General features: G+C 37.5%; 4 protein-coding genes, 1 long non-coding RNA gene and 2 pseudogenes across 6 annotated transcripts; 5 read left to right on the forward strand and 2 right to left on the reverse strand.

Moving 5' to 3' along the window:
* Positions 1-428: 428 nt before the first annotated feature.
* On the reverse strand, positions 429-3816 carry LOC8259995. 2 transcript variants are annotated; one of them, XM_015715670.3, is made up of 8 exons: positions 3223-3816; positions 2990-3049; positions 2610-2858; positions 2256-2332; positions 1857-1933; positions 1266-1398; positions 981-1187; positions 429-901 (listed from the first exon to the last, which is right to left on the reverse strand). In XM_015715670.3, the coding sequence occupies exons 1-7, from the start codon at positions 3650-3652 to the stop codon at positions 1032-1034; spliced, it is 1182 nt and encodes a 393-aa protein (XP_015571156.1). In that variant the 5' UTR covers positions 3653-3816; the 3' UTR covers positions 429-901; positions 981-1031. The 2 variants fall into 2 exon arrangements, with proteins under 2 accessions (XP_015571156.1, XP_048228812.1); XM_048372855.1 differs by having other exon boundaries at positions 2990-3070.
* A 165-nt stretch (positions 3817-3981) lies between these two features.
* Positions 3982-7143, forward strand: LOC8259994 (phosphoglycerate kinase, chloroplastic). The gene is made up of 6 exons (XM_002513307.4): positions 3982-4575; positions 5113-5190; positions 5289-5549; positions 5867-6184; positions 6303-6461; positions 6691-7143. The coding sequence occupies exons 1-6, from the start codon at positions 4162-4164 to the stop codon at positions 6898-6900; spliced, it is 1440 nt and encodes a 479-aa protein (XP_002513353.2). The 5' UTR covers positions 3982-4161; the 3' UTR covers positions 6901-7143.
* Positions 7144-8763: 1620 nt separating this feature from the next.
* Positions 8764-12269, forward strand: LOC8259993 (phosphoglycerate kinase, cytosolic). Its single transcript, XM_002513306.4, has 7 exons — positions 8764-9008; positions 9107-9323; positions 10573-10650; positions 10753-11013; positions 11092-11409; positions 11543-11701; positions 11784-12269. The coding sequence occupies exons 2-7, from the start codon at positions 9129-9131 to the stop codon at positions 11976-11978; spliced, it is 1206 nt and encodes a 401-aa protein (XP_002513352.2). The 5' UTR covers positions 8764-9008; positions 9107-9128; the 3' UTR covers positions 11979-12269.
* Positions 12270-12427: 158 nt separating this feature from the next.
* Positions 12428-13479, forward strand: LOC107260836 (annotated as a pseudogene).
* Positions 13480-18729: 5250 nt separating this feature from the next.
* LOC8259992 ((S)-N-methylcoclaurine 3'-hydroxylase isozyme 1) lies at positions 18730-20800 on the forward strand. Its single transcript, XM_015715668.3, has 2 exons — positions 18730-19853; positions 19941-20800. Exons 1-2 carry the CDS (start codon positions 18885-18887, stop codon positions 20541-20543), a joined length of 1572 nt encoding a protein of 523 aa, XP_015571154.2. The 5' UTR covers positions 18730-18884; the 3' UTR covers positions 20544-20800.
* Positions 20634-22750, reverse strand: LOC125369774. The gene is made up of 2 exons (XR_007215472.1): positions 22614-22750; positions 20634-22449 (listed from the first exon to the last, which is right to left on the reverse strand). It is a non-coding gene; the product is annotated as an uncharacterized LOC125369774 (long non-coding RNA).
* On the forward strand, positions 21179-23150 carry LOC8259990 (annotated as a pseudogene).
* The last annotated feature ends 1806 nt before the right edge of the window (positions 23151-24956 follow it).

A 24956-nucleotide genomic window follows, 5' to 3' on the forward strand; every position in this document is an offset into this window, starting at 1 on the left:
AACTTTGGTGTGAAAGGCGTATAATTTGGTGTCATTTTGCTTGCTGCGAAGTATGAGAAATATTAGCAGTTTTCAAGTGCAAAGAACAAACACCATATAGCTTGTGACATTTGTTTCAAAAGAAATAATTTCTTGCAGTGGTAGCTTAAGAAATCGAAGTTAGATATACTCCTGTAGAGTAAAAAAATTATGCTCCACAGAAAGCATTCATTCATTTAGAGGTACGAATACAATCCCAGTTAATGAGCAAGGTGAGAGAGACAGATTCATGAAGTACCGTACCGTTCTTTGCTAACAAAATTAGTGCCCACCTGTTACAAACAATCGTCAATGGCCTCATCTGGCATCTATGCCTTATGATATATAACCACTACCCCCATAAATTAAACTTGTATGTTGCAAGATGAGACACACTTGGATAAAGAACATACCGAGAAAAAGAATTATAGTTATCATTTCCTTGCAACATTTTATTCGACAATCATGGTATGTTATCAGACTTGTATTTTCAATCTTGTACAAAAATCCTCAACAAGATAAAATATTGTGAACCATGGACAATATATAGCTACCAAATGGTAACGTGATGAGTACTATAACGAGAATTTCTTATTTGGTGCTAAGAATTGGTCAAATTTTCAAATGAAGCTCGAAGCTCAGGACTCCATCGATTGGAAAGCTTGACATGAGATTCTGCCTTCATTCCTTGTAGTGCCAACCTATTGCTTATGCTTTCTTGGATAAATCCATAGGGGGCGAAAAGTATCATCCGACAATATAGAAAATTGATTGACATCAAGTATATAAATCAGGATTGCCAAGTGACGAGGCCGCGCAGCAATAGATGCCTATTGAATATCAGTTTTGACTTCAAACCTTCAGCAGCCAATTTCCTCTTGCCCTGGCAATAGGCATAATCAAGTCACTCACTACCAATGAAACAAACATATATGAAAAAGAAAAAGATAAAAGTAGTTTACCTTCTAGGCAACAGATAAAAATAAAATTACCACTTCCCCAACTTCTAAATCTCACACACCAGAAGACATGGCTTCCTCAATTCTCCTAATTACAACACTTAAACTACTACCACTTTCAAGAGCTTTGACAGCTGCCCGATGAGCATGCCTCTGCCATTTTAGCAAATTGTAAGACTGCAGAACCGACCACCTTGCTTGATTTGACATCTAAACCAGGCAGCAACAAACGTGAGCATCTCTCCCCGAAAGAGAAAACATCAAATCAAGTACGACGTTGGGAGCTACCTGGTTTACAGATAATGGGGGTTGCAAAAGAACACTAATGCTCCTAAATAGATTTTCATCATTTTCTCCACCCTCTGCCTCACCATAAACAAGAGTTTCAGCTGCAATGCCAGCAAAAAGAACCATGCAGTACCTGGACATCAAGACAATTATCACGATACACATCACTTAAGTTAATATAAGAATTTACCTTGCTTAACCAACATACTAGGACATAAAAAAATGTAATGCAGGGAAACAATTAACCAGTTATATAAATGTTGTTAATCATCCTTCGGACCATTTACATTAAGAAAAAGCCCAAGGAAATTTTTTTACAGCAACTACATGGTTTACCATATTGTACAACATTTACTATAAGCCTAGCATGCTACTTTCACTATCTTATGCAAACAGCCACTTTAGTCTTCTGTTTTCTGTTTCTTTTTCCTTTTTTTCTTTTTTACCTTAATCCAGATAAATACCACTCGTCATTAAAAATAGTAGAAAAGAGTTGGTTATAACTCTAACTGCAATAGATACTTCCCTTTGAGCTGTGGCCGAAGAACTATAGATCAAGTAACTGGAAACAGGACTGCACATCAAACCCACCTGTCAAAGGTAGTGCCACTCAGTCGTCCATCAGCAAGCTCATTACTCAACTTTTCATCCCAAAACTGAGTTCCTGCCTAGAGAAATGTGATAATTATGATTTTATGATGAAATCAGAATCAAATAGAATTTCTCAAATGGCATCACTGAAAATGAATTGCAACAGATGTAGATAGGAGAAATCAAATTTTAGAAATTTTCATATTATTAAGGCGTCATATAAAGTTAGCACCAGATTATTAAGTAAAGTATCATACTATCAACAGGATAAATAGAAGGCTTTTACTAGTATTTATCACAAAGAGATGACGTAATAGCATGTTTGCTCAGTAATACTAGAAATCAGCCAAGCAAAGAGTGAAAATCTTAAAAAAGAATGCACAGATTAAGCAGGAGTACCTGGCCTTGAATGCCCATTTGCATCATAACAATTGGGTCTAAAATCACACCACGAATTGGGCAACCCATAAGGTATGCTGCAAATGTATTGGACAATTAATCACATGGGCTGGCACCAGACTAGAAATTCACAAGGGTAATTATTTAAGAACCTCATGCAAGTTAAAAGAAAAAAGTGGTCAGCACTGACTGTGCAGACATAACTTTTGAACAAAAGAGGTCAGAACTTAATATGCTAGAACAACTTTCCACATTTAATATTGATCTTTTCCCCAAGTTGCAGAAAAAGCACTAAGGTTGCTGAAGAAAAATACCATCTCATTGCAGCATCTAAACAAGCAATAAATTACATACCTACCAGAAGATGACCTGCTTCATGAACTAAAATACGCCGCTTGAATGGAGGCCAGTAACTTGAGATTTGAGCTAAGCAGGTACCACCAAGGAAAATAGAGTCCATAAAGGCTAGTCCTAGTATGACTGCAAGGTTAGGTCTAATTTCAATCCCTTGTGAAACAAGAAAAGATGCTCCACCCAGAAAAGCAATCATTGCAAATCTTGAACCTCCAGAAAGACCCCATTTCTTTGGAGCAAATTTAGACACTGGATAACCGAATGAGAAAATGCTTAAATTAAGTGATATATCACAAAAATTCGAGCCACAATAACAGAACAATTGAAAGATAATGAAGCATAAATTCTGAAACACCAAGTAGAAGTATTAAATAAAGCACCTTCTAAGCCCGTTGAAGACTTGAAGACAGCCGGCGTAACATCTCTAGGGCCCTCTAAAACTGTAAATTGGTTAATATAAGCTGTAGATAATGAATAAGAAAAAGCATGTAAAAGACTGCAGTTTGCATAATAGCAGATACCGCAACTCGTATCATCACATGCAAATTGAGCAAAATAACAGCTTTATAATAATAAGGAACTAAAAAGCCATAAATAATGTAAGTGAAATTACCAATGTTGGTAAATTTTCCAAAATTGGGCAAGAGACCTCTGTTCTTAAGGAAACCATAAGCACTGCCAACAAGCCTCATATCATCAGCATTTAAACAAGTATCCAAAACCTCCCAGTCCCTTTGTGACCCCTCAAACAGCCCCAAATCACTGATTCCGAACCCAGTTGATGAACACCCATTCATCGTCTCAGCTGAATTATCCTTATTATCACTGTTCGTCTCTGTTTCTCTGGATTTCAAGAACCGAAGAGCTCCAGCGAGGTCCTTTCGCTTCACAGCATCCTCGTACTCCCACCATTCTTTTAGAGCTCTTGTAATGATTTTGATTTTCTTATTACGGAAAATGGAAATTTTTCCGGAAAACAGATTAGGGGAACAGAGAAAGTGCGGGAAATTTTGAAGGTGCAAAGTAGCAGAAGCCAGATCCATAAAAAAGAAATCAATGTGGAAAAACCTGTGAGAGATTCCAGATATTTTGATTTTCAGTAAGATTTCAAGACATATCGTTTACAATTTACAAATTCCATTCCAGCGAAATGAGTTGTGATAGTGGACTTGGATACATGTAACATATGTATACATGGGCTTGGCTTCGTACATAATTATATTTGGTTTGGGTTGGTAAAGGACCACAGCGATAAAAATGCGACCCAGCACTGAACGGAGAGAGATAATAAAGTACAAGTAGTAGTAGCAGTAAAAACCCAATTATAAAAAGTATCGAAGATCTTGAACCTCACCTCAGCGATAAGAGAAAATCCGAAATCCACACACATTGCCCATTCATTCCTTTCTTCGTTCTTCCCGTCCACATCCTTAATTTCTCTCTCTAATAAGTTTCCCTTTTTTTCACTTCCATATAACTGTTGCCTTCTTCTTCTTCTTTTAGTCCACACACAATTCAGCTTCACTCTCTTTCTCCCAATACACCAGCAGTAATGGCCTCTGCTACAGCACCCACTACCCTTTCTCTTCTCAAGACTACTGCTTCTTCTTCCTCCACCACCCGGGCCCGCGCTTCCCTTCTCCCTGTTTCTGGCCTCCGCCCCACCACTCTTCGCCGTCTCGGCTTCGCTGCTGCTGACCCTGCTTTTTCTCACCACGTTGCATCAAAAATCCGTTCTTTTGGTTCTGGCAAGGCGTCCAGGGCTGTTGTCTCCATGGCTAAGAAGAGCGTTGGTGATCTGACTGCTGCTGATTTAAAAGGGAAGAAGGTTTTTGTAAGGGCTGATTTGAATGTTCCTTTGGATGATAACCAGAAAATTACTGATGATACTAGAATTAGAGCTGCTATCCCTACTGTTAAGCATTTGATTCAGAATGGGGCTAAAGTCATTCTTTCCAGTCATTTGGTATGTTCACTTCTATTCTATTTTATCTTTTTCTCTTTTCATTTTATTTCTGAGTTCTTTTGAATAATTTTAGTTGGTACCTTGGTTTCTTGCAAAACTTGATTATTTTTGTCTTTGCTAGTTTTTCTGCTTTAGTTTACTTGTAGATTGGGCCTTTTCGAATCACCTATGCTTCTGTTAATTGAATTGATTATTGGTCGCATTAAATCTGTGTTGCTCTTAAAATGTAGCTCCATGATTCACGAAATTCCATCTTTTTTCATTTGCTTTGCTTCTTCTAGATTGAATTTGTTGCAGTTTTCTTATTACTTGTGAATATGAGTTATTTAATAGTTGGATAAAGTGTGAATAGCAGGTACAAAGAACTTGGTACTGTGTCAAATATTTCCGAAGGGTATTAATCTGTAGGTTGCAGCATCATTGTATATCTGAAGTGTCCAAGTTTGTTGTCCATGCAACATACTCAGCTGCCATGTTATCTTCCGAATGCTTGTGGGTTTCAACCGCAATCTGAAATGTATTTTAATGAATGTTCAGGGAAGGCCAAAAGGTGTTACTCCAAAATTCAGCTTGGCACCACTTGTTCCCCGATTATCAGAACTCCTTGGCATTCAGGTATATATACTTTAGGATATTTTAAGTTAAGAAGAAAGAAATATAGGAAGCCCTCGCTTACTATTGGGAGAACACAACTAACCTATTCTGTTGAGCAGGTTGTGAAGGCTGATGATTGTATTGGTCCAGAAGTAGAAAAATTGGTGGCTTCACTTCCTGAAGGAGGTGTTCTTCTCCTGGAGAATGTGAGGTTTTACAAGGAGGAGGAAAAGAATGAGCCTGAATTTGCGAAGAAGCTGGCTTCCTTAGCAGATCTCTATGTGAATGATGCATTTGGAACTGCACATAGAGCACATGCCTCAACCGAGGGAGTTACAAAATTCTTAAAGCCTTCTGTTGCTGGCTTCCTCTTGCAGAAGGTGGGTTTTTTGGAGAAATCATTCGAAACTTTTATGTGATCTCCTATGAGTTTGATTATTATTTTTTCTTTTAACCCTCGAGTGAATTTGCTGAATTCATTCATTGTTTTGGTCCTTAATGTTATGTGTAGTGGAATATTTAAGTTTGGCATGTAATTGGAAAGAAATTATCTGTCCTGTAAATGTTGTATGCGTCCTAGTTCAACCGGAAAAGAAGACAAAGATGTGTGATTCTTAGAAACTAGCCTTAGTTTGTTTGCCATGTTGCCTTGTAAATTTCTGATTATATTGTAATCATTCTCCTTGTCTTATTTTAGGAGCTGGACTACCTGGTAGGTGCAGTTTCAAGCCCAAAGAGGCCATTTGCTGCCATTGTTGGTGGTTCAAAGGTCTCATCAAAAATTGGAGTTATTGAGTCACTCCTTGAGAAGTGTGATATTCTGCTTTTGGGTGGAGGAATGATTTTCACATTTTACAAGGCACAAGGCCTGTCAGTGGGTTCATCCCTGGTTGAGGAAGATAAGCTTGATTTGGCAACATCTCTCCTTGCGAAGGCCAAATTGAAAGGAGTGTCTCTTTTGTTACCCACTGATGTGGTAATTGCAGACAAGTTTGCTCCCGATGCAAACAGTAAGGTTTGTAGTCTAAACTCCTATGTAAAAGCTCCTCAGAGATTGTTATGCTTTATCTTAGAATGGACCTGATTATATAAAATTTTCAAGTGAAAAGTGACACTGTTTTCTTCAACTGCAGGTTGTGGCTGCCTCAGCCATCCCTGATGGCTGGATGGGATTGGATGTCGGCCCAGAATCTGTTAAGACATTCAATGAAGCTTTGGAAACCACTAAAACTGTCATCTGGAATGGACCAATGGGAGTGTTCGAGTTTGACAAGTTTGCAGTTGGAACAGAGGTATGCCAAAATTGCTTGCCCTGATCTTGTATCTCCGCATAGCTGTATATGGTTACCTCTAAAGGCTTTACCTTTATAGAATTACCTACAACAGCAGCTGTTTCCCAAATCTCTGGCTATCGATGCTTAACTACATGTCAAAAAGATGCGCCCATTAAATAAGTAATTTATTACTACCTGACATTTTCTGAAGAATATATGGTGAGCTAGATTTTCCTTGTGTTGGCAGGCTATTGCAAAGAAGCTAGCAGAGCTCAGTGACAAGGGAGTCACCACAATTATTGGAGGTGGAGATTCTGTTGCAGCTGTAGAGAAAGTAGGAGTTGCTGAGGTTATGAGCCACATATCAACTGGTGGTGGTGCGAGCTTGGAATTGTTGGAAGGCAAAGAGCTTCCAGGTGTTCTTGCTCTTGATGAAGCTACACCAGTTGCTGTGTAAGGTCAAACTGATATATATATATATATATTTTTTTGTCCCACATCCCTGTCTGATCATCATCATCTGACTGTGGTTTAAAAAAATGAGAAAGGGTTCTTGTAGAAAATGTGAGTTGATGTTGTAAATTTTTTTTTCATTATCATAAATGCGAGAGGTCCCAATTCCCGCTGTTTCTTCATGCCTAAATAGACAGCGAGGATAGAGCCATCCAAGTTCTTAAATAAATTATGAAATTATTCTTCATTTTTTTGTTTTTCAAGTTGCATAACTTATTTGAATGAATTGATATATATATATTTATATATATATATATATATATATATATATATATATATATATATATATATATATAACAAGTTAAGAATTATGATGGAAAAGAGTGATTTAAGACAGCAGCTCAGCAGATATTGAAATTGGATAACAAAAAAAGAAAAGAAAAAATGAAATGAAATTAATGGTGGAGGATGAATAACTAACACTCCTCCTGTAGGTGGTTGTTATAAACCCATGGTCCACTCCTCCACCATAATTTAAGCAAGAAAATCCTGGTGTTACATTACAGTTTTGGTGGCTTTGTAAAGCTGATAATGAATGAATTCCATACCATACCATAACAGAGGCGTGGAAACTGACATAAGCCACACAAAATGAGAGGCTTTCTTGAACACTGCTTTTTCAATGGTAGTTTTGGTCACAGCTCCAATGACTCCCCCCATCAATACAAAAAGTCATTTTTGTCTCTTTAACAAATCCAATTTTTTTCTTCAGGCTACAAATAAGTCACGAATTTTTAATACTTCAATCAATCTTGCCACTTTTGTTTACTGTTTTTCTTGAATATTCTTGTAGAATCAATCGTGCAGTTGAGTTCAGAAGAAAAATAATAGGAAAAACAACAATTTAATATCAATCACAGGATGATAGTCAGCGATCTGGACGGTTAAGATTTATAAATAAAAAATAAAATAAAAGGAACACCACGAGATCGTAAGCCCCGTTCTGTTAGTCTCACTGTTAAGAGTGGGACCGAGTGAATAACTGTGAGTCAACGGCCAAATAACTTCGGCGGAGAGTCCAAAGTAGGCTCCACACGCGTCTCAGCCCCTCGCACTATGCAAGCGGACCTCCGACTCGAAGTTCTCCCGTTTCCGGGGCTGCATCTCTGCAGAAGTGGGCCCGGGGACTTTCCTGAGTGACGATGTCCCACCCAGTCACTCCGTCTCGTGACGATTTAGCAACCCACCTGCTGACACCAATTATAAATACATTCTTGATACTCAATTTTAACGATGTGGGTTGGAGAGTAAAAAAAGAGAGACTACACCAGCCTTCTTAAACACCAATAAAGCTCGTCCAGCTTTTGTCGTTTGTTTAGGAAAATGGACAGCCTTTGAGCTCGTTTATGACATAAATCTTCACGACATTTATGTAAATAAACAAACAATGGTAATGTCCTGAGCTTTTTATCACCGACCGAAGTTCATAAACCAAAACTTGGACAAAAGTTTTAAGGTTGTATGTAAAGACAACAAATTGCAAGGACTATAAGTCTGTGTTTGGGAGAACCCTTTTCTTCTTAAAAGAAAAATATTAATAAATCTTACCCTTTTGTTTTGAAAAACAAGTGATTTTCTTTTTCTATAGCAAAATTTTACAAATTCATTCTCGTTGGTTCTAGAATTCCTTGTTTCTAAAACAAATTTGATTTTTCTGTTTGTTCCTTTGTATACCTTTTCATATTCTATGATTATGAATCTAAAGTTTGGAATCTAATTGGCATATGCCTAAAAGATTTATTGTTTTTTTTTTCTTAAAAAAAAGAAAGGGTAAAACCGTGGACAATTAGCCCAAGGTTTTTTTACCTTGAGAACACACAGACTAGGCCGAGAGCCACACACACACACGCAACGCAGCCAACTCTAGCCCAGTGTGCACCCCGAGAAAGACCACACCTTTCTTCCTTCAGAAACCCCCCAACAATACAAAACCCACCTAATCTTCCTCTCTCTATAAATCTTTCTAAAACCTTCTCTACTTTCTCTCACTTTCATTTTCTTGATCTTCACTCCTGTAAAGCTCACTCCTTTGATCTTCTTTTCAATCCCCTCGTATGCTCCATCTTCATTCTTTTTCCTTTGTTTTTTTACAAGTTTTAGTGATCTGGGATTGCTTGTTTAATCTGATTGTTTTATTGCTTTTTTGGTAGGAGTCTTTTAATTTGCTAGAATATGGCTACAAAGAAGAGTGTTAGCTCTCTAAAGGAAGCTGACTTGAAGGGAAAACGGGTGTTTGTGAGAGTGGATCTAAACGTTCCTTTGGATGATTACCTCAATATCACTGATGATACTAGGATCCGTGCTGCTGTCCCCACCATCAAGTACTTGATGGATCATGGTGCTAGAGTTATTCTTTGCACCCACTTGGTATTTATACTTCGCAGTCCCCTGATTTACGGCTTTTTACTAGTTTTGTGTATTTTTTTGTCTAGTTGGAAATGTTTTTGTGTTGATCTCTTTCTTTAAAATCACCTGTGATGTATTACCTTGAAGTATTCGTTGGCCTGATCCTTCACTTTTTGTGCTTTTCTTAATTGAACTTGTATAGCATGTATCTCCGAAGATTTGTATGCACATCGCTTGATTATTGTATTTCCTAAACTGGGTACTCAGATATTTGTGATTTTGTTTCTGTATTCATCTTAGTTTCTAAGATTTGGCAATGCGCACGCAAGCAGATTTCTTAATTATTCCTATAAACTTTGTAGCTTACAAGGTTCTAGTTCTTATTTTGTTGTTTCATTTTTCTGTTTGCTCGATGGGTTATGCATAAAGGTTTATTTGATTTAAATGAAATTCAATTCAATGTTAAAATTTGCAGCCTCTTACAATATTCACCTATCAGCTTCCCTTTCCCTGATTCTGAATTGGTTTTTGGAGTTTTTAGATTTTTCTTTCAGTATGTAGTAAGCTTTTTTATTGTGTATGCACTATGCTCTGTAAACGTACACTGTTTTGTACTTTTCTCGGTGTCATTGCTCTATGAATTACAGTAACATGGTTTTGATGGTGGTTTCTGGGAAATTTCTCAAATTTGGTTCCTGGGAGAGGGAAGCTATGTAGAGAAACATGCATAAGTATTATAATACTGTAACTCTCATTTTTATTTGAATGGCATCAAATTCACTTGTTAAGTTAAAAAAAGTAGGCAGTAGGCACATAACTCTACCTAATTGTTTTCAAGATTGAGGATTATGTGGGTATTGCCAAATTTTCTTACTAAGCAATTTAGGATTGTTTGTTACTGTTACTTCTTTCTATGGCTTCATTTTTCTGTAATATTTTTCTCAATGTGGGTATGGTTGTACCTTTAACTATTTTGGGATTCCTGATATAAGCTTTCCAGGAATTCAGAAAAGAACGGTTATCGCTCTCTCGGTCTTTTTCATTTTGTTGTAACTTGCAAGGCTTTGTCTTTTTCCGCCATGAGTACATTTATTTGCATTATAGGTTATGCCATCGCTGTTTTACTGCTATATTAGACATTGCTTGTCCAGTTGTACTTTCCTTTTCTTTTTCTTGCATTGTCCTGATTTGACTGTGGAGCCTTTGTTCTTGTCACGCATTGTACAGTTCAATGTTGATTAATGTGATTTTATCTGATTTTGGTTTACAGGGTCGCCCTAAGGGTGTTACACCTAAGTACAGTTTGAAGCCACTTGTACCTAGGCTATCTGAACTTCTTGGAGTTGAGGTGTGTCTTTATTCCCTGTCCCCACTCACTCTCCTTCTATTATTCTCTTTAGTTTTGATCATTTGTTTGAGATGCTTAAGTCTTAATATTCCTATGTAATAGGTTAAGATGGCAAGTGACTGTATTGGTGAGGAAGTTGAGAAATTGGTGGCTGAGATCCCAGAAGGGGGTGTTTTGCTTCTCGAGAATGTAAGATTCCACAAGGAGGAAGAGAAGAATGAGCCTGAATTTGCAAAGAAGCTTGCTGGTCTTGCAGATGTCTATGTCAATGATGCATTTGGCACTGCTCATCGAGCCCATGCTTCCACTGAGGGAGTGGCTAAATACTTGAAGCCTTCTGTTGCTGGTTTTCTTATGCAGAAGGTGTGTTGGATGCCTTTTAATCTTCTTTAAGGTGTTCTTTCACAAAAGAATTGATTCTAGTATACTTTTTGCTAATAGGAACTTGACTATCTTGTTGGAGCTGTGGCAAACCCTAAGAAGCCATTTGCTGCAATTGTTGGGGGCTCAAAGGTATCAACCAAGATTGGAGTAATAGAATCTCTCTTGGAGAAGGTTGACATCCTCATCTTGGGTGGAGGAATGATATTTACCTTTTACAAGGCACAAGGACACTCAGTCGGGTCATCCCTTGTGGAGGGAGACAAACTTGATCTTGCAAGTTCACTTATTGAAAAGGCCAAAGCTAAGGGAGTGGACCTATTGCTGCCCACTGATGTGGTCATTGCTGATAAGTTTGCTGCTGATGCCAACAGCAAGGTTTGCCTTTCAATGGCTGTTTGAATTTTGTTGGACTTGTACATCCACATGCGTTTGCACATAGAAAAAAATGTAAAATTAAGTGTTGTCAATTAGTTCAGACTTCAGAGAGTTCAATGCTATGTTCTTTCAGGTGGTGCCAGCATCCTCTATTCCAGATGGCTGGATGGGTTTGGATGTTGGACCTGATGCGATCAAGACATTCTGTGAAGCATTAGATACTACCCAAACGATTATCTGGAATGGACCAATGGGCGTCTTTGAGTTTGACAAGTTTGCAGTGGGAACTGAGGTATAGGAGTTTATTTGAATGAGGTTTAAATTATTGTATATTTTTGGTCATGTGGTAAAAGTCATTTTCTTTTCTGTTGCAGGCAATTGCCAAGAAGCTTGCGGAGCTCAGTGGAAAGGGTGTGACAACAATCATTGGAGGTGGTGACTCAGTTGCTGCTGTGGAGAAAGTTGGTCTTGCTGACAAGATGAGCCACATCTCAACTGGAGGTGGTGCCAGCTTAGAGCTTCTTGAGGGGAAGCCACTTCCTGGAGTCCTTGCTCTTGATGATGCATGAACTGAGTTTTTTTTGCCATTTTTTGTGCAACTCTAGTTCTGGTACACATGGTTGGAATCACAACCAGAGCGGACTTAGAATGAGAGTAGAGCTGATAGGCTGTAGATTGAGTAAATAAATGTGGTCTCTTGAGCATCTCAAGGAAGGATTGCTTTGGGTTGGATGGATTCATTTTGGAATATTTGACATCCAATTATATGAGTTTGTTTGCTTCTTCGATAAAGTGCACTTTAAGCGCTTTGACAGATAAATGCATTAAAGAAGTTTTTTCACTTCTCTTTAAAGGCTTCACTTATTTTCTCTATGGTGATTTGTTTCTTGCGAACGTGGCAAGTAAAGCAGCTAGGAATTGGATTGGAAAAATGCTTATTGCTGAATTACTTCCTGCTATGGTTTTGTTGATATTCTCGAGGGAGGCTGATAAGAAGCTTGTTATGCGCCTGTCTATTTACATAAGCAGTTAACGTCACAGTCAGGCCTCATTTTTTTATGCTCCTGCAATGCTTTCCTTAATTGTAAATTAAATTCCTGAACTTGAGAGCCTTTCAGATTATTCCAAGGTAATATATTATTCCTTGGAAGAAGCTTCCAATTTGCTGGACTTGAGAGCAATTAACAGCATGATCCGCGGCTACTCCTACTGGGCTGTTCCTTGCTTGATTATAATAAAGTTCATCGAATAAGTTATTTTGCTATTTTTACAGTCTCTAGGAGAGCAAATATATAAATACAAAAATTGTAGTTGGGGTCGCCGGCCTACTGAAGTTTACAGCAGAAGCGAGTATTCTCAAGCGAGTATATATATAAACATGTACGTTCGCTGTGATGTAACCAAAGAACCCGGCCTCAAAAATGCAGTGGATACAGCAGTTTCAGAGCATGGAAAGCTTGACATAATGTTCAACAATGCAGGCATCTCAGGCAGCACACAGACCCAAGAATATCATCGATTGATGTTGAAGACGTAAAAGGAAGTGTTTGATGTAAATGTATAGGGTGGAATCTTGGGTGCTAAACATGCAGCTAGGGTCATGATCCCGCAAAAGAAAGGTTGCATTTTGTTGAGTTCAAGTCTTGTTTCAGTTAGATATGGTGGTGTTCCATATGCATATTCGCTATCAAAACATGCGGTTGTTGGGTTGACTAAGAATTTAGCTGCAGAATTGGGGCAGTATGGGATTAGAGTGAGTAGCATCTCACTTGCTGCAGTACCCACCCCTATGGCTATTAAGGCATTTGGTATGGAAGCTGAGAAAGTACAAAAATGGGCCTCTTCAATAGCCAGTTTGAAAGGGGTGATGTTGGATTCTGTTACAGGATTAATGATGTGGCATTAATGACGTGGCAAATTGTTAGACTTGTCACAAACGCTTGTTTTATCTTTAGAGAGTAGTTACAATATATTTCTTTTGTAATAAGACTAGTTGCTGATTTGTAAGGGAATATAAGGGGAAAATGGAGTTGAAATAAAATTATCAATGGAATTACATTCTTCTCAAAATACTCTCTCTATGTAAATTATTCTTCCGATGTCCGGATCTTATTCTTCTTCATTAAGATCCCGCGCTCGAAGGTTTGGATTTGTTGTTTGATTAAGAACATCAGATTCTCTTCTCTCTATCTTTTCTTTCATTGAACTACGTTATCATTGCTATCAGAGCTGTGTTCCTGGCACCTCTCCACCATGGCAGAAACTCGAGCTCAAGCTTTGTTGAAGGAATCCACTTGACGCGAAATGGAGGAAGCGTTGACTGTCAAATTGGTGAAATTAATGGATGACAAGTTTGCGAAGATGGATGAAAAGTGGGATGGCAGGTTCGCGAAGATGGGTGAAAAGTCGGATGAAAGACTTACAGAGATGTTTGAGGCAATTCGGATGTTGTCCACTGGCATAGCCAGCTCTTCGCTTGATCACGATCGAAATTCACCACCGATCCTACAGAGTCAAGATGCTGTTACAATTAGAGGAAGTATAGAGAGGGAAGTAATGGCAACGCGTACAGGAACTCAACCTCATTATTCAGGTTTGACTCGTTTGGCTAAGCTTGATTTTCTTAGGTTTGATGGCGACAAGGTAAAAGAATGGCTATTCAAAAGTGAGCAATTTTTTTTACTGGATCGTACTCCTGAGGAGCTCAAGATTCTGTTAGCTTCTATGCATTTTGATGGTTCAGCTGCCAATTGGCACCAATCTATTATGCTATCTAGTAATGGAGTGATTGGTGATTGGAAGCATTATAGAGATCTGATCTTGGAAAGGTTTGGTGAGATTTTAGATGATCTTATAGCAGAGTTGAAAAATCTGCAAGAAACAGAGGGAATCAGGGATTATCATGACAAGTTTGAATTGATTCAAACTCGAGTTCAACTCCCTGAGGATTATCTTGTTAGTGCCTACTTAGCAGGTCTACGTATAGACACTCAGATGCATGTACGTATGTTTCAGCTAAAGACTGTAAGGCATTGCCTAATGCTAGGCAAACTGTATGAATCAGCTCATCTTAAGAAATTTTCAAGTGGTTTTGAGGCTGTTAAGAGCAGTGTAGGGGGATACAAACCTAACACTTTTGCAAGAAGGGAGGGAATTGCAGAGAACAAACTTGTGGTACAACCTAAAGGAACTGAGGGTGTTGGAAGAAAGTTCTTAACTCAGGAGAAAATGAGTGACAGACGAGCAAAAGGGCTTTGTTATTTCTGTGATGAGAAATATTCTCCTGGTCACTATTTGAAGCACAAGAAAACACAACTGTACATGATGGACATAGAGGATGTTCCTGTGGAGGAATCTATTACAGAAGAAGTAAGCAGTGATGAGGAAAAGGTTGAAATCTCAATGAATGCTGTAGCTGGTATTTCTAGATACAAAACTATGAGAGTCAAGGGAATGAGTGGAAGGATGAGTCTTTTCATATTGATTGATTCGAGAAGTACACACAATTTCATTGACAAGAGGATGGCTAACAGGTTAGGGTGTCAACTGAGCTCTATCGGGGTGACCAAAGTGACTGTGGCTGATGGAAGTTCACTAGATGTGGTGGCTAAGGTTGAGAATTTTAAGTGGCAGTTTCATGATATGGCTTTCCAAGCTGATGTTATGGTTATCCCTCTTGGTTGTTGTGATATGGTCCTAGGGATACAATGGCTTGAAACCCTTGGTCCAGTTGTGTGGGATTTCAAGAAATTGTCAATGGAATTTAAAATTGGTCACAGAAGAGTAGTTCTGAATGGACTAAATTCTGGATCGGTAAAGGAGATCAAAGCCAAGCAAGTTAATAAGCATTGGGATCAGAATGCTCAGTTGGCTATGATATGTGTAGAGCAGTGTAATACAACTGGTGATAAGCTGGAACTGAACATGCTGGAAGCTACAAAGAGCTTGCAAGTTCCTTCTGCAGAAATCAGGCAATTAATGTTGGAATTTGATGACATCTTCAAAGAACCTTCTGAACTGCCTCCTTTAAGAGAAAACCATGACCATAGAATTCCTTTGTTGGTAGGTGCTAATCCAATCAATCAAAGACCCCATAGGTATGCTCTTTATCAAAAGGATGAGATTAATAAAATGATCCAGGAAATGCTTCTCTCTGGTGTCATAAAGAATAGCTCTACTCCTTATGCTTCACCAATGATGTTGGTGAAAAAGAAGGATGGAGCTTGGCGCCTATGTGTGGATTACAAGAAACTCAATGCTGTCACTGTGAAAGACAAGTTTCCTATACCATTGATTGAGGATTTAATGGATGAACTTGGGGGATCCAAAGTGTATTCTAAGATTGACTTGAGAGCTGGCTATCATCAAGTCAGGATGAACAAGGAGGATATGGGCAAGACAGCTTTCAAACTCATAGTGATCACTATGAATATGTGGTGGTGCCCTTTGGTTTAACAAATGCACCTGCAACTTTCTAGCATTTGATGAATTCTGTATTCAGAGAATTTCTCAAGAAATTTATGTTGATCTTCTTTGATGATATTTTGATCTACAGTTCTTCTATGGAAGAGCATATGAGTCATCTCAGGTCACTATTCGAGCTAATGCGCCAGAATCATTTGTTTACTAAAGCCAGTAAATGTGCATTTGCTGTGGATAAGGTTGAATACGTAAGTCACTTCATTTCTGCTGAGGGAGTGTCCACTGATCCTTAGAAGTTAGCTGTTGTCAAAAACTGGCCTACACCACAGAATTTGAAATAGTTGAGAGGTTTTCTGGGCCTTGCAGGTTATTACAGGAGGTTTGTTAGGAATTTTAGGATAATTGCCAGGCCTTTAAATCAGTTGCTTAAGAAGGATGGGTTCTAGTAGTCCGATGATGCTCTGATTGCCTTTGAAGCTCTGAGAACTGCTTTGTGTGAAGCACCTGTCTTGGCCTTACTAGATTTTAACAAGAGCTTTGTGGTGGAGACAGATGCTTGTGGCCAGGGTATTGGAGCTGTCCTTATGCAGGAAGGATACCCTTTAGCATACATTAGCAGACACTTGAAAGGGAAGCAATTGCACTTGTCCATTTATGAGAAGGAGCTTTTGGCAGTTGTATTTGCTGTGCAAAAGTGGAGACACTATTTGTTGCAAGGACATTTTATTATCAAAACTGACTAGAAAAGTTTGAAATATTTACTAGAACAAAGGCTTAACACACCGGTGCAACAACAGTGGCTTCCTAAACTGTTAGAGTTTGATTATGAAATACAATATAAATAGGGAAAAGAAAACCTTGTGGGTGATGCTTTGTCCAGGATGGAGAATTTGGAGGTTTTTGCTTTAACTCTATCTACTTTCCACTCTGATTTACTCAAGGAGATACATAAGAAATATACGGAAGATGTGGTGGTATCTCAAATCATTGAGGATTTGAAGAGCAATCCTATGGCTAGGAGGCACTACACTTGGAGCAATGACATATTGAGAAGGAAAAGTAAATTGGTGATTGCTGATTTTGTGCAGCTCAAAGACAAGTTATTACAGTGGCTTCATTGTTCTGGTGTGGGAGGACACTCTGGTCGAGATGCAACTATGCACAAGGTCAAATCATTATTCTATTAGAAAGGGATGACAAAAGACATCCAAACCTTTATTTGCACTTGTTTGGTATGTCAGCAGAGCAAATATGACACTTCTGCATACCCTGGGTTGCTTCAACCACTGCAAATTCCTGAAGTTGTATGGTCTGAAGTGTCAATGGATTTCATTGATGGTCTTCCCTTGTCATTTGGCAAGTCAGTTATTTTGGTTGTTGTTGATCGAATGAGCAAGGTAGCTCATTTTATGGCCCTTACTCACCTTTATACAGCATCTTCTGTAGCACAATGTTACTTAGATAATGTCTACAAGCTTCATGGTCTTCCTCAGTCTATTACAAGTGATATAGATGTTATTTTTTCAAGTGACTTTTGGAAAGAATTCTTCACTCTTCAAGGGGTTGATTTGAATTTTTCTATAGCTTACCATCCTCAGACTGATGGTCAGACTGAGGTGGTCAATCGTTGCCTGGAAACATACTTAAGGTGTATGTGCAGTGACCGCCCTCATTTGTGGAGTAAATGGTTGCCCTTAGCTGAATATTGGTACAACACTTCCTTCCATTCTACTACTCAACTGACACCTTTTGAGCTGGTCTATAGTCGACCTCCTCCTACTTATCTACCCTACTTGCCTAGTGAATCCAAAGTGGATGTGGTGGCCAGAAGTCTTCAAGACAGGGAGCATATGATTCGGTTGTTGAAGTTTCATCTCTTGAGAGCTCAGCACAGGATGACCCACTCTGCTAATCAGCACAAGTCTGATAGAGTGTTTGACATTGGCGACATTGATATATGTTAAACTCTAGCCTTATAGACAGCAGAGTTTGGCTCAACGAAGTAACAACAAGCTTGCTCCAAAGTACTTTGGTCCTTTCAAGGTGCTGGATCGTTGTGGGAAGGTGGCCTATAAGTTAGAACTACCTCCTGAATCTAGAATCCATCCTACCTTTCGTGTTTCTCAACTCAAGAAACATGTGGGCTCTTCTGTGCTTGCTAACACATTACCTTCTGTTTTGCCTGACGTTTTCTCCAAGGAGCCTGAGTTGATTCTGGAGCGGAAGATGGTGAATCGCAAGGGCAAGGCTGCTATACAGGTGTTGGTCAAATGGCTCAATCAGCCTCTGGAAGAGGCCACTTGGCAGTTCCATTATGACCTTTTGCGGCAGTTTCCCAGTTTTAAACCTTGAGGTCAAGGTTTCTGTGCAAGGAGGATTTGTTACAGGATTAATGATGTGGCATTAATGCCGTGGCAAAGTTGTTAGACTTGTAACAACGCGTGCTTTATTTTTAGATAGTAGTTAGAATATGTTTCTTTTGTAACAAGACTAGTTGCTGATTTGTAAGGGGATATAAAGGGAAAATGAAGCTAAAATAAAATTATCAATGGAATTACATTCTTCTCAAAATACTCTCTCTATGTAAATTGTTCCTCCAGTGTTCGGACCTTATCCTTTTTCATTAAGATCCAGCGCTCGAAAGTTTAAATTTGTTGTTTGATTAAAAACATCAAATTATCTTCTCTCTATTTTTTCTTTCATTGAACTATGTTATCAGATTCAAATGATGTTGCAGAGGCAGCTTTATACCTCGCTAGTGATGACTCTAAATTTGTGACTGGATTGACTCTTCTGGTTGATGGGGTTCTAGCTTGATGTCAAATTAAAGCTGCTGGCTGCAACAACTGAGGAACGCTCTTTTCATGTTCGATCAAAGTCCTCAACCACAATTTGTTATTTCCAATTTTGAGGTCAATTAACCTCTGATTTTATAAATTTCTCCGCATAGATTTGTCAAATTTACTACCATGTATTGAAATGGAAAAGAAAATAAAAATTTGTCCTTTTCCGTATTTTCCTACTTTGACAGACGAATTGAGCATCGAACTGCTATGGAATTTTTTTATTCTCTTAACAAGCGGTCTAATCTTAATATCCCAATTCATTTGAGACCTATGGATCAAACAGCAAAGTTGCTCAATCAGTTCGCCTCTTCATTTTGTCTTCTTCTTCTTCTTCTTCTACCTCTCATCTTCATCATCCTCAAGCACATTGTTACCTCTCTGTCTTCGAAGAGGCCGCGCCTTCCTCCAGGTCCCAGGCCATGGCCTATCATAGGCAACCTTCACCAAATAGGGAAAAAGCTTCATATCTCCGTAACCCAATTTGCCAAAGTTCATGGCCCTCTCATTTCACTAAGGCTCGGCTCTCGCGTCGTTGTTGTTGGGTCTTCTCCGTTGGCTGCAACTGAGATTCTCAAAACTCATGATCGTTTGCTTTCTGCTAGAACCATACCAAAAGTACTGCCCTACAAGATCCATTTCGTTGACCGTTTAGCTATTGTTTGGGCATCTTCATGTAATGAACGATGGAAGTTTTTACGAGCCTTGTGCAGGACTGAGCTATTCTCTGCCAACGCGATCGAATCACAGGCTGCTTTGAGGGAGAAGAAAATGATAGAGATGGTGGAATATTTAAGTAGCGAGCAAGGACAAGTAGTCAATATTGGAGAAGTTGTTTTTACTAGTGTTTTTAACACAATTTCTAATCTTATATTCTCCAAGGACTTGCTTAGTTTTGAAGATCAAGAAAGGGGCAGTGGATTGAAAAATGCAACATGGAGATTGATGGAGCTGACAGTTGCTCCAAACATAGCTGATTTTTATCCAGTATTTGCTGGGTTAGATCCTCAAGGTTTGCAAAAGAAGATGCTCAAGTACATGAAAGAAATGTTTTCAGCTTGGGAAATTCACATCAAAGAAAGAAGAGAAACCCATGTCCATGGCGCACCCACAAATGATTTCTTGGATGTCTTTCTTGCCAATGATTTTGATGATGATCAAATCAATTGGTTGACATTTGTATGCATACTCAATTATTATATTTTTCCTTTTTATTTTGTTGTTGATTAATAGATCAAGTCTAAAAGACAAACATATTTGTTTCAGGAACTGTTTGCTGCAGGCTCAGACACTACTACCACAACAGTAGAATGGGCAATGGCTGAGCTGCTCAAGAACAAACAATTTATGAAGAAAGCTTGCGAAGAGCTAGATAGAGAAATCAAAAGAAATTCAATAAAGGAATCTGATATTCCTCAACTTCATTTTCTAAATGCATGCGTAAAGGAAACTATGAGATTCCACCCTCCTGTTCCATTCCTGGTTCATCGTGCTCTAGAGACTTGTGAGGTTATGAATTATACAATTCCCAAAGATGCTCAAGTTTTAGTCAATATTTGGGCGATTGGGCGTGATCCCTCAGCTTGGGAGGATCCACTGTCGTTCGATCCCAACAGGTTTCTTGGCTCAAATATAGACTTCAAAGGACATGATTTTGAGCTTATACCTTTTGGATCAGGAAGAAGAAATTGTGTTGGACAATCAATGGCTACAAGGCAGCTTCACTTGATTTTGGGGTCTTTGATGCATTTCTTTGATTGGTCTCTTCCAAATGGGGAGGATTCTGTGAATTTAGACTTGTCTGAAAAGTTTGGCTTGACATTGCAGAAAGAGCAACCTCTGCTACTTGTTCCAAAAAGAAAACTATAAACTCAAGAATCAACATCGCATCGTCGCTTGCTACTACAGCCGTTTTCTCTTCCTTTTGTTGGTGTAATAATTAAATATCCGCTTAGTCAGTTTTCCTTTTTCTTTTCTTTCTTTTTTGTTTTTTTTTTTTCTTCTTGGAGAATTTAATTTTATGAGAAAGCAGCAAATGGAACATTATGGAAAATATAAAATGCTAAACGAGAAAAGAAAATGATAATAGAAGTTTATTAATGTTACCTTTTAAATTCTTTTGGTCATATGCGGAACTAAATTTCGATTTCTGGTTTCCGTAATAGCAAGAAGACAAGGTGTTTTGCATATGTGTCTAGCTAGCTTGTGAATCATGATCGTTTATGGTAAAAGAATAGCTCCTAAATTTCAATTAATTAAATCTATGGCTGTTTAGAAACACTTTATCTAAGCAAAGACAGCAAATAAATAAATAAATAAAAGATCTCTACAAAGAAAATAGAATAAACAATAATAAGTAAACTATTTGAAACCAAGTTGAATGAATATGTATGGCCTAAGGTACCAAAGATAAGACTTATGAGGACAGCTTTAGAAGGAGAAAAAATAAATCAAGAAATAGTTTGGGGATCACCTATCAGGACAAAATAAGTTAAGTTAAAAAAATGCTACAGGCAAAGGCTTCTATTGACTTCAATTCAGGATTAACAAATATGGAAAACACGGCTTTTTCAGGAGCGCTCAGTATCTTTTCTCTCCCTTTTTTTCTTCTTCTACCTCTCATCTTCATCATCCTTAACCACGTCATTTCTCCATCTTCAGAAAGAAGGCTTCTTCCTCCAGGTCCCAGGCAATGGCCTATCATAGACAACATTCTTCAAGTGGGGAAAAAGCCTCATGTCTCCCTTGCACACTTTGCCAACTTCACGGCCCTCTTATTTCTTTAAGGCTCGGCACTCGAGTCGTTGTTGTTGCCTCTTCTCCAATTGCAGCAGCTGAAATTCTCAAAATCCATAATCGTTTATTGTCTGCTAGATCTGTGCCCGCAGCTTTTCCCTATGGAAATCATGTCCTCGACCGCGTAGCAATTGTTTGGAACCCACTATGCAATGACCAGTGGAAGTTCTTACGAGCTTTGTGCAGGACTGAGCTTTCCTCAGCTAAAGCAATTGAATCACAAGCCACTTTGAGAGAGAGGAAACTGGCGGGGATGTTGGATTTTTTGACGATCAAGCAAGGGCAAGTAGTCAATATTGGAGAAGTTATGTTTACTACTGTTTTCAACACAATTTCCAATCTTATATTCTCCAAGGACATGCTTAGTTTTGAAGATCAAGAGAGGGCAGGTGGATTGAAAACCTTGATCACAACATTGATGGAGAGTTGTCTACTGCTCCAAATATTGCCGACTTTTATCCTGTATTGACAAGGTTGGATCCTCAAGGTATGAGATGAGAAGAAAGATAAAAATTGGCTTGGAGAAAATGTTTAATGTATGGGAAATTTACATCAAAGAAAAAAGAGAAAATTGTGTCAATGATGCTCCGGAAACATATTTCTTGGACCTTTTTCTTTCTAATGGATTTGACGATGACCAAATCAATTGGTTGGTTCTTGTATGCAATCAATCCCTTCACCTCTTTTTTTTTTAACCTAGCTAAGGTAAATAACTAATTCGATTATGAATTTTTATGTTGTAGGAATTGTTTGCTGCAGGGATGTCTACTACGACAACAGTAGAATGGGCAATCGCTGAGCTGCTTAAGAACAGAGCAACCCTGGTGAAAGCTGAGGAAGAGCTTGATAGAGAAATCGACAGCAAGTCTATAGAAGAATCCCATCTTCTTCAACTTCAATATCTAAACGAATGCACAAAAGAAACATTCGGATTACATCCTTCTGGTCCATTCCTGATTCTACGCCGAGCTCTTAACACCTGCGAGGTAATGAATTACACAATTCCGAAAAATTCTCAAGTACTAGTGAATGTTTGGGCGATTGGACGCGATCCCTTACCTTGGGAAGATCCATTATCATTTAAACCTGAAAGATTTCTCAACTAAAATATAGACTTCAAGGGTCAGGATTTTCAGCTTTTACCTTTTGGTTCTGGAAGGAGGACTTGCCCATGACAACCAATGGCTACAAGACAACTTCCGATGATTTTAGCTTATGTAATACGTTGCTTTGAGTGGTCTCTTCCAAATGGTAAGGATCCTGCAATGCTTGACATGAATGACAAATTTGGGATAATATCGGTGAAGGATTCACCTCTTCTTGTTGTTCCCAAAAGAAAACTATAAATGCAATTGGTAATATATTATTCATAGTACAAAGAGAGTGAGATACAGATGAAAAAGATGTGGGTTTAGCTAACCCAGAAAGAGTTGGTGGTTAAATTAAGAATCTTCTCTGTTTGAAGATGCCATTAGATTGATATGATTTTGCCCTAATTACTCATCCAATTGGTCTTTAATTTATCTTCTGAACTATTTTAAATTATGCACTCATTATTTTCTTTCTCTGTTTTATTGGTTAGTTTAGGCATAAAGTTTAGTATTCTACTAACTTCTGTAATCGCTTGGACCTGTTCTCACTCGTATATACAAACTTAATACAATTTAGCTCTTTATGCAATGTTTGTTTGTTTGAGGGATTTTCCAAAGGTTCTGATTTAATTATATGAGTGTAAAGAAAATGGACAAAATTCATAGATTATTTAAAATTTATCATTTATCAAAATGATAAATTCTAAAAACCTATCTAGAAGGTAGCATTATGCTAAATCTCTCATTTTAATTAATGAGTGATTCTATCTTTTTTTTTAAAAAAAAAAATTCAACTATAATTTTATACCATTATGGATTTTAAGTCCAAATTAAAACAAAATCCTATCTTTAAAAAAAATTCAAATGAGTTATTTAGTAATTTAATGATGGCCTAACAGCCATAAAAATTCAATCCTTTATGTGATTTTACTATTTTAGTCAATACTTTTAAAATTATCAATTTAGCTATAAATTAGCTAATTTAATATAAATTTAGCCATATTATAATGTTGGTAAAAATTAAATGATACATATAAGCCACATGAAAAATGAGATATCTAAAGTAATGGTCCCATTACCCACGTCACTATCCCACTAACTCACTTTAGTTAATCAAATTTTACCTAAATTTTTTTTGTTTAACTTCTAAAAGTGATGAACCCTAATTATATTTAGAGGATATACTTTTCTCGCAGTTTGTATCATAATTTCGATGCTCAGAATTACTGGTTATTTTTAACTAAGTAGGAATCAGCTTAGATGAAATTTCTCAAAATATTGATAATATAAAAAATTTCAATTTATCAGATTCTAGGCAAGCTGCCTCTACAGGTTGGATGGTTGCCAGCTGTAGTCCCAAACCTAAGATTGGGAACATCAAATTCCTACAGAATTTTGATTTTCTTATAATAAAGTTTTTACAATAATTTCTCTAGCTCTTTTCCTGCAATTTTTAATGACTTTAGTTATCCAAATAAGTTCAATATCTCATACAATCCATTGATTTCTGGCATCATTCCGTCAATTGGGCAATTGGCTATGCTTGAGAAAGATTCTTACTTGGGTAATCTGCATTTGGTTCTTCCAAAACTTATCAGAAATTCCACTGATTGGGTCCAACAAAAATAGGAGGATTGGTAGCAAGAAGAGAGTGCATATAAAGTGGGCTGGGTTATTAATGGTCTTAACACTTACTCTAGCTTTCTTAGTCCCTAAATACTGGCACAACATTACATCAAGTTTAGGCAGCTCATCGATTTAGACAAAATAGCATTTACTAAAAAATGGGTAAAGATAGATAAAATGGGTTAGGTTAATCATATGTCTTTTTTAGTACTCGCAAGTGCACTAACTATTTTTATTCTAAGGGTAAATGCACTATGAAATCGATATCTCAAGAAATTATGAGGCCACTTATTATAAAAACTAATTATGAACATAAAATAATAAAAGTAAATCTAAACACTCTAAATCAATATTTTTGATAGAGTAATATTTATAAAATAAAATAACTAAACAATAAATAAATATACAATACAAATGCTAATGCTTATGATTTAAAATTATATGCCAAAGATAGTATTTAGTCTAGCTAATTACTCAGTAATCTCCTTGTTTATTTTAAGTTTAGATCTAATGAATGAGATAGTGATGTGTCTTTTCCCTAAATCACTCAAACTAATGGTGCAACCTAGGTTTATTATACCAACATATATTAAAGTAAAGATGATGTTTCTAATACTTTTAACCTAAAGATTTTCATAACAATTACTATTGCTAAATTAATATGATGGTAAACTAACAATAACAACTGAAACTAATAAAGATATGAAGATAAAGAAATTATTTATTAAATAAATAAATAACAAGATTCACATAAAAGTAAAAAAGCTAA

This window comes from Ricinus communis, chromosome 4 (assembly GCF_019578655.1).
Source record: "Ricinus communis isolate WT05 ecotype wild-type chromosome 4, ASM1957865v1, whole genome shotgun sequence".
NCBI classification, from domain to species: domain Eukaryota; kingdom Viridiplantae; phylum Streptophyta; class Magnoliopsida; order Malpighiales; family Euphorbiaceae; genus Ricinus; species Ricinus communis.